Raw genomic sequence first — 15,000 nt, forward strand, 5'->3', positions numbered from 1 at the left:
CCTGCGAGACGCATGTCCCCCGCGCACGCAACATCCCACGCCGAGCGAACAGGCCTTGTATTCACAGAGAAAGAACCAAAGCCTGAATGCCTTTTCATTAGCTAACACAGTGCTTTCATTTTTCACGGTGCAACGGCGCAATTACAGCACGATGGCACTCTAACATGCAAAGATCACGCCGAACGGACGAACGCGTGAAAATGATTAAAATGCTGGCTGAGTTTTTTTTTTTTCCCGCCTCGCCGAGAGCAGGATCACGCTGAACTGATTAAGGCCGGGCCGTCTCTTCAGGCAGCAGTGATGATGCATGCTTGTGTTGGATGTGTGTGACAGGATAAATAGTTAAGCACAGATGTGCAAACGAGAAAAGATAACAAAAGACAACAAATCCTTTCTGAGGTCCGAGGGCATTGTTGCTATTGTACGTCACACAATATCTCATTCTCATGTTTCTGAATACAAATTCCGCTTCTGAGCACGTACGTAAAAGAAGGTAATCGAGATGAGGTCCAAAGACGTGCGTAAAATCGACATTTACATATAATAAAATAAGGGATAAAAATGGAATACTAAGGAAATAAATGCAGACTAGTGCGCAATAACATGGAAAGCTGTACAGAGCCGAATATATACATCCTGCTCTGTTCTATAACGTGTTCTAATGTTTCTCCAGCTCTCGGAGAACTTTGCATCTCTTTGCTTTTATTTATCATCTCCGGATCACGATCTGAGTCGAATACGTGTCGTGATCTTTTTTTTTCTCTCGCTGGCATCAGCGGTAATTGACAGGATGTGACAAAGTTGGATAAAGGTTAATTGTGAGTTCAGAGAGAGAAAGAGGTTTTGTTAGAAGAATTATGATCAACATTCATGACATTGTGTAGGACAAATAGTTAGGTGTGTTCACACTACAAGTTCCAAGAAAAAAGAAGTGCAGAAGAAAAAACAAATAAACAAAGAATCGAAAAAAAAAAAACATACTCGTAAGCAACCTTGATTACGTACTACCAGACGACTGCCAGACGGCTACCAGACGGCTACCAGACGACTACCGGACGACTACCAGACGGCTACCAGACGGCTAGCAGACGGCTAGCAGACGACTAGCAGACGGCTACAAGACGGCTACCAGACGACTATCAGACGACTAGCAGACAGCTACAAGACGGCTACCAGACGACTACCAGACAGCTACCAGACGACTACCAGACGACTACCAGACGGCTACTAGACGGCGATGACGCTAGAGGAAAAAAAAAACTTTTAAAATATCCGTCGGTGAACTAGACGTCTCTAAATTAGCCCGTGTTGTCTGATTTATTTATTTTTCAACATTTTTTAAAAGTCACCGTAGAATTTATTTCAGGCGACCGCATAACGTATCACATGTGTCTAGGAAAAAAAGACAACCTTCTATTTTCTAAAAAAAGACAACCTTCTAAAACTCCTACAATACACAGCAGAGTGCATAGTGTAAGTCCATAGTCTGCCGTTTGGGACACCAGATAAGAGGCGTTCAGGTGACTTATACGGCCCTCCGCTTTACAAACACACTATAGACTGTACACGTTGTTTATTTTCCGTTAATGTCAGTAAACACACTGTGTGCTGATACAGAATAAGTATTGACCCCCATGTTGAAAATGTGACCTGAAAACGATACAGACTTTTAATTGGGGTTATACGGTATAAAGCTACGATAAATATGCCATCATGTTGAGATCAGAAGTAAAATCAATAGAGTTTCTCTTCCCCGAAGACCCCAGGGGTTATTACAGAACATATACAAACAAAACAAAGTTCTGGGAAATCATCAGTCAGGGATTGTGCTAAAAAAAAAGACACTTTAAAAACAGTGCATTATTAAGTCCATTTTTTTTTTTTTAAATCTGTACATAAATTGGCCCAAACGCAACACCACTGAACTTTAGTGACCAGGTAAAGAGATGATGAATCCAAGAGAAATGGAATTCTGGGTAATTTTGTGTAGAGCCATGATATATAATCCCAATAAAGTTTCATTTCCAGTTGCAAAATGTGTAAGTGTTCATATCAGTGCAAGGCACTCGTTCGAGAAGGTTCTAGAAAACGCTTGCTGTAAGTCATCATACAGAATTCTGTTGGAAGGTATAATCATACGTGTGCGTGTGCACGAGCTGGTAATCGGGTTATCTGCAGTTCAGAGGACCTCTTAGGTTCATATGTGCCATAGGTTTTTCCACACAAGCTTGAGCCTGTACTGATATCTAAGATAAGATATAAAAAACGTAAGTGCTGACACTGAGAAACGTACGTTAATAATTCTTTTCTAAACGATGAAGCCGACAATGCATTCAGAATGATGCAATCGGAATCAGGATACAGGACCACATCCTACATGTCAATTTTTTTATTCTGAATTTGTATATTTCTTTAAATCTGCTTTGCAAAAAAACCATTGTTAAAAGTGCGGTACAAATAAAATCGAATCGACTTCGAATCCTTCGCTGGCTTCCTGTGTCTTTTAGAATTGTTTGTTGAATCTGTTTACGTTTGTTTAAAGGCGTCGTGGCCTTGTGTGCTTCACGAAAGCCTCACATTTGACTCACACAGACTTGTTAATTGCTTTAGCTAAAGGGGGCGGAGTCAACTTTCAGTTATTATCGCTGGTTCGTTCTTGAACCTCCGCACGTCTGTGCGACTAAACAAAACAGACAAAAAAAACCCCAAGAACAACAACACACAAACAAACAGCAGGAAATCATAGCTCTGTCCCAACACCAAACACTAAAAGATAACTTTAGTGATATGACCGATCGCTTTATTTATCTGCCTCCTCAAAAAAGCAACCTGGATAATCAATGTTATAGATTTAGCTTGTTAAAGACACGCGTGTGTCTGTATGCTGATTAAATCCAATGCTACTACGCTCGGGCTGAAAAGCTGAGGACTGGTGTCTGAGCAGCCATGGAGATATGAAGTCATGTGCTGAACTCGGGCTTGAGGTTGAGGACGCCTTAATGACTTTCCAGGTAAGAAGCCGAGGGTGTGTTTTCTTTGCTTTTCCTAGAGTTTGGAAAGTCCATGTTACAGGTTTTAGTTGAAGGTGGCACAAAAGAGGGGTCTGGAAAATCTGCAAGTCTGGAAGCTACAAGTTATGAACAAGATTAGCTGTTTAAAAATAAAAAAATATATTTTATTATTATTACTATCATTGTCATTGGTATTATTTATTTATTTATTTATTTATTTATTGTGGGTGGGTTTTTTGGTTGTTTTTTTTCTTATTTTTTTATTTTTATACTTTTTTTGTTACAGCAGATTCTGCTCCAATCAGCCCTCTCAGACTTCCTGCCGATCCGCACGGCTTCCTGCGTTGCATGTCACAGCTCCTGTATCGTATCGAAGCCTCCCTTCCCCAACCCAAACACCACAACATGCACAACATTGCCCTGACCAGTGGACTTTACTCCCTGCATTGATCGCCTGCGGGGCTGGAATTTGATCCCAAATGTCTATGCTGAATTTGTGGCAGGACACGCTTGGGGACACGGGGACAGTCAATCAGCAGCCAATCCCATGATCCATTTCTAGCACGCTGGGTAATAAGCAGACAGCTAACAGCTCAGCTTTCCAGGGAAAAACTCCCAACAGCACAAGCTTAGGAAATTCATGAAGCAAAAAAAATAAATAAAAGGAAAAGAGAATAAGATCAAAGTGAGCTGTTCTCATTTTTGATGTGCATGCAAGACCTCGGCGTTAATTGGCCCTTATGGGAGCCCCCCAAAAAAAATCACCTATTCAGGATTTCTGGACTCTATCACTTACCTCTGTGTGTGTGTGTGTGTGTGTGTGTGTGTGTGTGTGTGTGTGTGTGTGTGTGTGTGTGTGTGTGTGTGTGTGTGTGTGTGTGTGCATGTATGTGTGTGTGTGTGTGTGTGTGTGTGTGTGTGTGTGTGTGTGTGTGTGTGTGTGTGTGTGAGATTGTCTGTGTGTGCATGTATGTGTGTGTGTGTGTGTGTGTGTGTGTGTGTGTCATGGCCCAAAACCAACACAAGGATGATTTATCACAAGTTTTTTTGTAGAGATGTCAAGCTAAATAAGCATGTTATGAAGAAACTCAATCCCTTCGTCTCCGGCACGATCAAACACATAACTCTGATTGTTTAAGCAGTTTAAAATAAGCACAAATGTTTTTTTTCCGGTAAGAGATTTTGTATAAACTCACGGTGACACGGTGACAGTATCCAGCTGCTAAACATGCTGTCGGACAATTCGCGGCTAATTTTAGCGCGTAATAGTGAAACACGTGTGTCTCATTTGATTTGCATACACTGACAATAATATCGAATTACATGACTCATGTTCAGATTGTGTAAACAGACACGCTGGTAAATATCTCGAGGCGTCAGGAGAATCTTGTAGGTTAGCATTTTAGCGCTTAATCAATGTTAAACTGCTTACTATAAATATCTCGAAGTGACAAAAGGTTTTGAAATACTTTTATACTAACTTATTAGAGGTTGCACATTGCATAAGACTGTTTGTGTGTGTGTGTGTGTGTGTGTGTGTGTGTGTGTTGCTATATTACTTGTTTTTTTTACAGTAATGGGCTTCAAATGGATATGTTGAAATGAGTAAACAGTGCATTAGGTGCTGTTTCACTATCCACTCATCAGCTCCTGTCCTTTCCTCACTGTTTCTAACTCCCACTCCAACAAGCAGGATCTTTTTCGCAGACATCCCAGGACGCATGGGCACGGTTATTAACGTTTGGGTGGTTTCTTGAGAAAACCCTGTACACGGTCACAAGCTAAAACCGCACACGTTCCTGACCTGGAATCTTTTGCACGAGCGATGAGTGAAGCAAAAGCTTTGGAATCCGGAGTCACCTCCAGCTACGAAGACATCTTCATCACGAGGGACTGTTTGTGAAACATGCTCTTTGCAGCCAGACAGTCAAGGCAAGATAACGAAGGAAATAAACACATTTCTGGATTGTTGTTGTACACATTGCTATATTCACATCGCTAGAAACAGAAAAAAACAGGCTACAACAACAATCTGTAAAGAGCTTTCCCGGTCCACCAAACGGATATCATATTTTTTACATAAGCTACAACTGAAATGTCTTTTAGTGTAATATTATACAAACATGTGCGCTGGTATGGTTATAAGTGTCGTGTCGGTCGTTATAATCTCTAGCTACGTCACCTAGTTAAAAAAGTCTTCCACCGAGATTCGTTCTTTCTATCTTAGGCCATGTCCACACTAATCCGGATATATTTGTAAACGGAGTTTACGTCTAAAAACGCTCCACGTCCACATTATCGTTTTCGAACGTTTTCCAAAAGTTGCTCATCCACTGAAATGTATGAAAATGCTTACATCTTCCTACTGCGCATGAGTAAAGCTTCGACCTGCGTCATTTCCGCTAGGCGTTTATTTACTTTCGACTGCTTCACATGACTAAAAATGCGTCATAGTATTCAAAAGCCTCCGTATTCACAGTCCACACTAAAGCACTATTCGGACGGGATTAGTTCTACATGGGGACGTGGGGGTAAAGTAATTATTACCAAAGCTTCTCTGTGATTTTAGTCCAGTCCGAATGTGCCATCTCGGTAATCATTACGGACAATGTCAGTAAAGATTACGCAACTTTTACATTCTGTAAAAAGGTCCGGAAAAATTACCTCAGGTAATACTAATCCCGTCCGAAAAGACCCGCTTTAAATATGTACGGTAAAATTCCGTCATTTCCTGTTTAAAAGTTTTTGGCGCGTTTTTCAAGCATGGAATGTTGTCTGTTTGCGCACGTGATAACAGGAAGCAGCGTCATACGCACATGACGACAAGGAGGTTACTGTGGTGCGTAAAGTGAGTTACCCCTCCCAGTTCTGCTAGGTTTACTGAGATGTCTTGTCCCGTGCGAATTGGCCAATTAATATTACAGACGTCCTGAGGTAAAATTGCATTACTCCACGTCCCCACGTAGAACTAATCCCGTCCGAATAGTGCTTAAGAAGCAAAAACGGCGTTTTCAAATTTATCCGCTTTGGAGAGCGTCTTCCAACTTTTCGTTGACTTAAAGTGCCGTCTCAGTGTGGACGAAAGGCCAAAACGGAGAGAAAAATCTACGTTTTCAAACACATGAAATAAGAATCCCAAAGAAGTCTTTGAGTTGGTGAACAAGACAAGAAGACGATTCTCTGGACCTGCACAATAAACAACACCCAGATCCAGCCTCCTGACTCTTCCTGCCAAACAGCTGTTTTAAAAACCGACCCATCCTTATGGTCCACAGCTGTTGGTGATGTCTCCAAACTGATGCTGATGGATAAACAGTGTTCATCCTGGTGTCGGAACTGAAGGAAAATGAAACCTACGACCTGTCGAGAGGTTTAAACGGCGTTATAAGGCTGTGCGACGAACTTCGGCGGATAAATAAAAAAATACGTAAAAGTTACAGAGTGCTGCTTTAGAATGGGGACGAGAACGAGAGGACAAGACTGCTGTTCTGTCACCGAGACGCTTCCGTAAATATCGAATGATTCTGAAGACTTTTTTATACTGACTTGTTAGAGGTTGCAGTATTATGTGAGAGGAATTTTACAGTTGTTTACAATCGCTATGACAGATTTTTCAATAAATTTAACAAGTTTCCTTAACACGGTTAGCACAACATACGTCTTTGTAGGCTATACGATTAACACGTTTCTTGTTGCTTTGACACAAAATGCGTACAGTTCACACCAATTTCAGATGCTTGAACTTCTTTTACACACAAGCTCGACCGAGACCAAAACAATGTCATTTTACAGTCAAGTTTACAAATGCTTTCACACTGAATGTCAGAACAGGTTACATCATGTTCTAAACATAACTTATATAGGCTAAAGTCAAAGTCAACAGCTGTTCGTATTATGAACTGAAACACAAATATATCTTATATATAATATATTATTCCATTTCTAATGAGAAACACCTTATTGCATTTATGCAAATATATAAATCACAGGGAGAGGAAGACGAGTATCAGGACAAGGGAGAGGAGTGGGGCAAGGACAAGGACAAGGGAGAGTAGTGGGGCAAGGACAAGGACAAGGGAGAGGATGCGTGGTGGCGCTCAAAGAAGGACCAGAGCTAGGGTAACTGATCAAATAAGAGCTACTATCATTGACCATGTCATAAACCACGGGCTATCATATAGAGAGGCTGGTGAACAAGTACAGCCAAATCTCAGCCGGGACACGGTGGCATCCATTGTCCGTATTTTCAGAGAAACCAACAGGTATGATATTGCTTGTCCTACAGCAAAGTGTAAATAATTTGACCATTTACTGTATTAGAGTGACTGTATGCCTCCGACACTGTACAGTCTCTAATATGTAACTGTCTTTTGTCCCTCAGCCTGGAGATGGAAGGTTTTTAACCATCGTCCACATGACCAAATGTCCCTCCTGGATGCAAAGGATGCTGCATGCCAAGACATCACAGCTGAACACTGCCAGGGGTGGATAAGGCAAGCCAAACGATTCTTCCCACGATGCCTTGCCAGAGAAGATATCAGGTGTGATGTGGATGAGAACATGTGGAAATTATTTTTATTATAATTCCGGTGCTTTTTCTGTTTGTATAGCTTGCGGTAATGTCCTTTAGTAAATAAAGTGTTTACTGCAGCAATTCTGTGTCTGTATTTTTTTTTTTTTTTTACATAACCTGTACATTTTATAAAGCTACTCTGAGACGGTCATTCATTTTTTGTATTGAATTTCTGCAGCAAAAAAAACAACAAAATGCCTGCATTTACTAAACCCAACAAAACAAAATAATAGAGAGGCTTCAAAAGAAACTACAGTGCAAAACACAATCTATGATCGATACAATATACTGTCTATTGTATAAGGGCAGACCCGACACATATAAGGGCAGACCCGACACATATAAGGGCAGACCCGACACATATAAGGGCAGACCCGACACATATAAGGGCAGACCCGACACATATAAGGGCAGACCCGACAAATATAAGGGCAGACCTGATACATAAAATAATGCAGTTTCTGTCATTTCAGCTGATGATAGTGTTTTTTTTGTCATTGTGTTATGATTGACTACTAACGGTTCCTGTTGGAAGAGAACATGCGTTAGTGTTTTGAATAATTATTTGATTTTAAAACATGTTTGCAGTGTTTTGTTAGAGTGCTTTCACACCTGCCTTGTTTAGTTCGGTTGAATCGTACCAGAGTTCGATTGCTCGTTTGGTGCGGTTTGTTTGGGCAGGTGAGAATGTATGGACTAAAAACACTGTCAATAATAATCGTACGTAATTCAAAGCATTTGTGTGTAAATTTTAATTTTGCGGAGTTGGATCCCAAAATCTACGGCCACGACGGTTTACGGTTACGAGAATTTGCGTGTTTGTTCAAATACCACTCCAAAATGTACGACTGTGACAGTTTACACACACAACGCCTGTTTTCACAACACCTCTTTTTCACACACGAAAACGGTCTGCGAAACAACTGTCAAAAATACGTCATCACGTTCACAGGCATTACTATCCGAGGGAAGATGAATCGATTCCACGAAGTGCGCATGCGCCCCACCCTCTTTTAAACCCATAGATACATCTATGTTTTAAACCACTGGCGACGAAATGGCGGATCAGCAGCCAAGCGATCACTCATCGTCTGAGGTAAGTTGGTTTTTCCTTCCAAATTCGGACATGTTTAAGGGTTAGTTATCACTAATAACAGAGAGGAGTAATATTATAGAGATAGGTTAACTATAGTAAGTAAGATTAGCTCTCAGAGTAAGGTTACATTAAGTGCTAGCGTGTATGACATAGGCCTGTAGCGTGATGAGATAGGCCTACATAAAAGACACACACTAACACACACACACACCTCACACCTAGCCATTTCCTGCTGCACTGACTGCCCATTTGACTTGGACCTTCTTTCTTGTGCTGACTGTCCACTGATATTGGACTGGTTCCCCATTTTCTGTTGTCCAACACTTAAGGTGTTGGTGCCATCGGACACACTGTTTGTAGAGAATACACACATACATGAACTGATTTGATTCAAGACTGGCATCATTACATCATGCATAAAATTTTGGTGTCCACTTTTGCCATTTAATAATACCATAACTTTACTATGGCTTACTATGTAGTCATATAATATATAATATAAAACTCTTCTTGTTTTAAATTCTCACTGAGGGCTAAAACCCCTAAAGATGAAACCCTGGAACCGCCCCTGCTCTTATACCTACCGAAAATCACTGAAATTTTACTTTTTACTTTTTCTTCAAATACTTAAGTACATTAAATATCAGAAAATGACTTTTGATACTTAAGTACAATAAATATCAGATACTTTAAGACTTTTACTCGAGTAATATTCTAAAAGGTGACTTTCACTTCTACTAAAGTCTTTTTCTAGTACGATACTTGTACTTTTACTCAAGTATTGCTTTCTAATACTTTATACAACACTGACGATGAGTGAGCGCTTGGCTGCTGATCCGCCATTTCGCCAGTGGTTTAAAAGAGGGCGGGGCGCATGCGCATGCGTCATCTTCCCTCGGATAGTAATGCCTGTGAACGTGATGACGTATTTTTGACAGTTGTTTCGCAGACCGTTTTCGTGTGTGAAAAAGAGGTGTTGTGAAAACAGGCGTTGTGTGTGTAAACTGTCATAGTCGTACATTTTGGAATGGTATTTGAACAAACACACAAATTCTCTTATCTGTAAACCCTTGTGGCCGTAGATTTTGGGATCCAACTCTGCAAAATGCATCTTCGCCGTTCGCAGTGCAATAAAATGATATTTTCAAGCCGCATCCGCACTTCATTCTGAAAATGAAGACTTTGTTTTGGGGTTTAGTTTACAATGTGTTATTTTGAGCGTGAAATTAACCGTTTTGCCAATTGTGTGTTTTAGGTGTGTTGGTGCGTTAAGAGTTTAGGAAACTTGTTAAATGTATTGAAAAAACGGTTATAGCCATTGTAAAAAACTGTAATAACTGTAATAACTGGCTCTGAGAATTTGAAACAGTAGAAATCTCCACACTATTTCTTGTACTCTAAATTAACTCAGATGTGTGTGTGTTTGTTTCTGTGTGTTTGTGTGTGTGTGTGTGTGTATTTGTGTGTTCGTGTGTGTGTGTGTTTGTGTGTGTATTTGTGTGTTTTTGTGTGTGTGTGTATATTTGTGTGTTCGTGTGTGTGTGTGTGTTTGTGTGTGTATTTGTGTGTGTGTGTGTTTGTATGTGTGTGTGTGTGTTTGTGTGTGTTTGTGTGCGTGTGTGTGTGTTTGTGTGTGTGTGTGTCTGTGTGTTTGTGTGTGTGCGTGTTTGTGTGTTTATGTGTGTGTGTTTGTGTGTGGGGGGGCAGATATATTACTTATGTTGATATATTACTTGTTTTTTGGTGACTAGCACATTTGTAAATATTACAATGTTAAATTCTATAACGTTCAAATGTATGAATTGGATTTTTTTAATCTAACCTTTCGTGTTTTTGCAGCCACGGAAGACAGGATATTATTTTACGCGTGTAGTTTTGCGTTAGAGAAAGAAAGAAAAAAAACATTAATGCTGTAAACAACTGCAACATAAATAAAACCACACGGTTTATGATTCTTTTTGACCTGACTGGCGGAAACTGACCCCTCAGTCGGAGCAGAGCAGAAATGTGAAGTCCCTGGGGCTTGAGGGTGCACGTCTGCATCCAGCCTCTACGCTCTGAAATTAGATTTCGTGTACGGCGCTCACTTTTACTATATTTAGTAGTAAAATAACCATCTGGCTGACAGAACAACCGACGTGCGTGTTTTTTGTCTGGTCTCAATTTATTTTGTGTGTTCACTCGACTGTGAGCGCCTACGACGGTGTTTATTTTAGCTAATACATAGTGTAAATAAAGACAATAAATTCGGTGGAAATGGTATTTACTTTGTATTTGTGAGTTTCGTTTGCTTGTTGATTCTTCTATTATCATGCTAAAATTATGCAAACAGAATGGCATTGTCAACTTAATGGTCTTTCAGCTGTATGATTCATGTTTCATAACTGAGTTATTTGTTTTACGTAGAAAACAATTAGATGAGTTAGTACTTGGGTGTAGCAGCTTGTTTATATTGAATTGCTATATAGTAATTAGTGTACATTCACAAAGCCAGCAGAAAAAAAAGAACGACCTTGGCTGAAAAGCTGCTAGATTTTCAATGTCACAAAAACTGTTGCTTCTTTCCACCTACGCCGCTATTTCTAGGAAAACAGTGAGCGGGGGCGAGGAAAAAAATTGCTTCACGCCCACCCCAATTAGCAAGATGCTGCTGTTCTACCATTTGTTTTGCTTGTGCCCGCATAACAAGATGCATAAAGAGCATTCCCACTTACCTGCTTCCAGAGGAAGCTGTCCTCCTGGTTGAGTTTCCAGGCTGTGATCAGGTGGATGGAAGAGAGCGCCACTCCGCACAGCACCGCCGCTGTCATGCGCACGGGCAGCAGCGTGTAGATGATATAGACGAAGAACACTGAAGTCCAGACGCCATCGGAGGCACTGCGTGGTTCCACCATGAAGACGCCGAACGCCTGCACCACCACCAGGACCACCACCACTAGGTAGCTCACTATCCACATGCAGTCCTGGTGGAAGCCGGTGCGGTTACACACCACCATCATGGCCAGGAAGAGTGCCATTGCTACACAAAGTACGGACACGTAGCTGACATATATGTCCTGAGTCCTGTACACACAGTAAAATGTCAGCATGAGGCCACACACGAGCACAAGCACGCCCATGAGCATGGTCAGAGAGCTCTGGTTCAACCGGAAGAAATAGCGCTGGTACAGGCGCTCCAGTTTGGCTGACTCAAACTGCTTGGACTGGAAAACGTGCGCGAGCTGCCACAGGCACCCTAAAACGGCCGCGCCCACTTCCCTGTCCTCTTCCTTCTCGTCCTCCTCGTCTTCCTTCATCCTCTTGGATTCACCATCCTCGATGGCTAGCTCTCCTTTCTTCCCGTAGTGGTCCTCTTGCCAGACACAGCGTGTGCTAAAGGTACTAGCAGCGGCAGCGGCTCCCGCGTGGGGCGGCACTTCAACGGCTTCGGGGTCAGCCAGGCAGCTCATGTAGCGCTGGCGCCAGTCCCTTTTTCGCCACCGCTTACGCCCATTGCGCTCGCCCCACGCCGTCTTGTGCTCGTCCGCACGTGTGACTAAAAAGCCACTGACCCAAGACATCCTGAAGGAAACAGAGGGTGAAAGCTAATGAGCGTATTAAAACAGCAGTGGCCTTGAACATCTAATTCTCTAAATTTAATAAGTGCGATTCCGAATCAGAAATGTCACATGCTGTTTCCCAAAAGCATGACGCAGATGTTTCGCGTTCATGTTTTTCACAAACCAGGAAACCAAACCTTACGTATTAGCATTTTTAAAGAGGTCACATTACCTGCTTGGCTTCCTGGTGGGTTTGTGGTGCTGCTTTCCTCAGCCAGGTCCAGCATTTAACCCTGTTTACGGAGCTGAGGGTAGCTGCTTGGTCTGAACACACACGGGGTGTGACTGAAAGATCCAGGACACCGAGTTAAGCAAACAGTCAAATAACACAAATAACACGAATGAGCTGAAAACCGAAGGCTCCGCATCTCCGAGCCGCCCGAGTCTGTTTGTTCGATAGAGAGATAACAGAGACAGGACAGAACATAATATTAGATCAGAGCAAAGAATGCTTTACAAGATGTGTGTTATGAGTAAACATGGTGAGTTGCTATCAAATACAAGGTTAGGGGGGAAAAAAAAAAAGTTCTCATGGAGTTCCCGTTCCCACCAACAAACTACGCTATCAGCAAAACACCATAGATCACTCACAGCTGTTTTTAACTTTTAAAGATTTTCCCTAAAACGTTCACGAGATCGGATATCGCATGCAGGAACGAATACGTTTCCTTGCAGGATATGTAACAGGGAACAAAGAGATGTCTTCGGAACATTTTGTAATGAATTTGATATGTTCTTATACGAGCTGGATGGAATGATACAAAAATAGCATTCTTACAATGACAGTCGTCCTCTTCACGATGTTTATGGAATATCACTCACGGGACATTTATAGCTACACATTGCTACACTAAACACATAAGTGGCAACATTCCTACATAAACTGGAGCATACATCATGTTTACATGTATACGTACAAATGTATATAGAAAGTGGTAGCGCTGTCTTAAGCATCCAAACACGGATACACAGCACCTTTAAAAATAAGTAATGGTACACAAATGGACGGCACCAGGTACCGCTCCGGTGTAAAGGACAGCGCAGTTTGGTTCGTTTCTTTCTGAGTGTATGATTGCAATCGTTAAACTTAATTTTAATCAATTTTATTACACTGTTATTAAATCGATTATTACGTTTAAAACAATCATGTGACTTGAATCCAAACCTCCATAACTCATACAGACTCAATCGTCAACAACTATTCTATCACTAATGTATATACTCATTGTATATATTGTGTGTGTGTGTATATATATATATATATATTTTATATTCCTACCTGTGTGTAGATTTTTACATACAGCATGTGTAAATAGTGTGTGTGTGTGTGTGTGTGTGTGTGTGTGTGTGTGTGTGTGTGTGTGTGTGTGTATTTATGTGCGTGTGTATGTGTATGGGCGTGTATGTGTGTGTGTGCTTGTGTGTGTGTGTGTGTGTGTGTGTGTGTGTGTGTGTGTGTGTGTGTGTGTGTGTGCTTGTATGTATGCTTGTGTGTATGTGTGTTTGTATGTGTGTGTATATCTGTGTGTGCTTGAGTGTGTATGTGTGTGCATGCTTGTGTGTGTGTGTGTGTGTTTGTGTGTGTTTGTGTGTGTGTGTGCTTGTGTGTGTGCTTGTGTGTGTGTGTATGTTTGTGCATGCTTGTGTGTATGTGTGTGTGTGTGTATATATCTGTGTGTGCTTGTGAGAAAGTACTGTATGTGTGTGTGTGTGCGTGCGTGTGTGTGCATGCTTGTGTGTATGTGCTTGTGTGTGTGTGTATGCTTGTGTGTATGTATGTGTGTATATCTGTGTGTGTATGTGAGAAAGTGTGTGAGTGTGTGTGTGTGTGTGTGTGTGTGTGTGTGTGTGTGTGTGTGTGCATGTATATATATATCATATAATGGTCTACTGATAGGATCCATATTTTTTCAGTCTAAGGCTTCGCTGGCTGCAGAAAGTTTGAGAGCCACTGAACTGGAGAGTGGATACAAATCAACCTTTAACACTCTCCTGCTCAAAATGTGTCCAGTGAGATCAATTATATCCCTGCACCCTTTCTGAGGTCCCAATTAGTCCTTCTATAACACCAAGCATCAATGATCAGATAACACAACATGACACTAGTTTTGCTGCAAATGTCTGAATCCAAGTTGTGTGTCTGTGAACCTGATGTATTTTTTTGCTATTATATATAATGCTAGTGTTTTGAGATGTATAGCTGAAATCCTAGAGTTCTCCTTAACATGCACACTAGATTATTAAACAGTAGGAGGGAGGTTCATGTTCAGGACTGTGTGTACTAGTCAGTACGCTAGTATGCGGTCTATAGGACAGAGACTCACACTTCGGAGACTCTGAGATATTTTACAAAGGGAATTAAATCCGACATAATGGAGACTTAAAGCGGGCGCTGTGTGACGTCACAGTCTATGTGAATATGTTTATAGGGAAAATGTTTAAAGGGAAAATTCATGGCGCTGTTTCAGATTCCAGCTCACAAACCATCATCCTGAGCCGAGATGTTGAAGCGGAGTGACACTAAAGCGCCATCGTGTTTTCTGCTGTGTGTGTGTGTGTGTGTGTGTGTGTGTGTGTGTGTGTGTGTGTGTGTGTGTGTGTGTGTGTGTGTGTGTGTGAATATTCAGTTAAAGCAATAGGAAATAGCCTGTGTTGTCACACACACTAATAATGCTGCTGTGGCTGCTCACTGAAACGCCGCACCGCAAAACAAGCACGCAC

The 15,000-nt window shown here is 41.4% G+C and overlaps 1 protein-coding gene across 2 annotated transcripts in view; it reads right to left on the reverse strand.

The window, feature by feature from the left end:
- Positions 1 to 15,000, reverse strand: part of adcy6b (adenylate cyclase 6b) — a 76,628-nt gene that overhangs the window by 61,366 nt on the left and 262 nt on the right. The window contains exons 2-3 of one of the 2 annotated variants that reach the window (XM_027170344.2): positions 12,452 to 12,564; positions 11,395 to 12,241 (exon numbers count right to left, since the gene is read on the reverse strand). In XM_027170344.2, coding sequence (XP_027026145.2) covers positions 11,395 to 12,240 — 846 coding nt within the window. In that variant the 5' untranslated portion in view covers position 12,241; positions 12,452 to 12,564. Of the gene's footprint in view, positions 1 to 11,394; positions 12,242 to 12,451; positions 12,665 to 15,000 lie in introns of both variants that reach the window. The other variant, XM_047807188.1, reaches the window with a different exon arrangement.

Source organism: Tachysurus fulvidraco, chromosome 23 (assembly GCF_022655615.1).
Source record: "Tachysurus fulvidraco isolate hzauxx_2018 chromosome 23, HZAU_PFXX_2.0, whole genome shotgun sequence".
Classification (NCBI taxonomy): domain Eukaryota; kingdom Metazoa; phylum Chordata; class Actinopteri; order Siluriformes; family Bagridae; genus Tachysurus; species Tachysurus fulvidraco.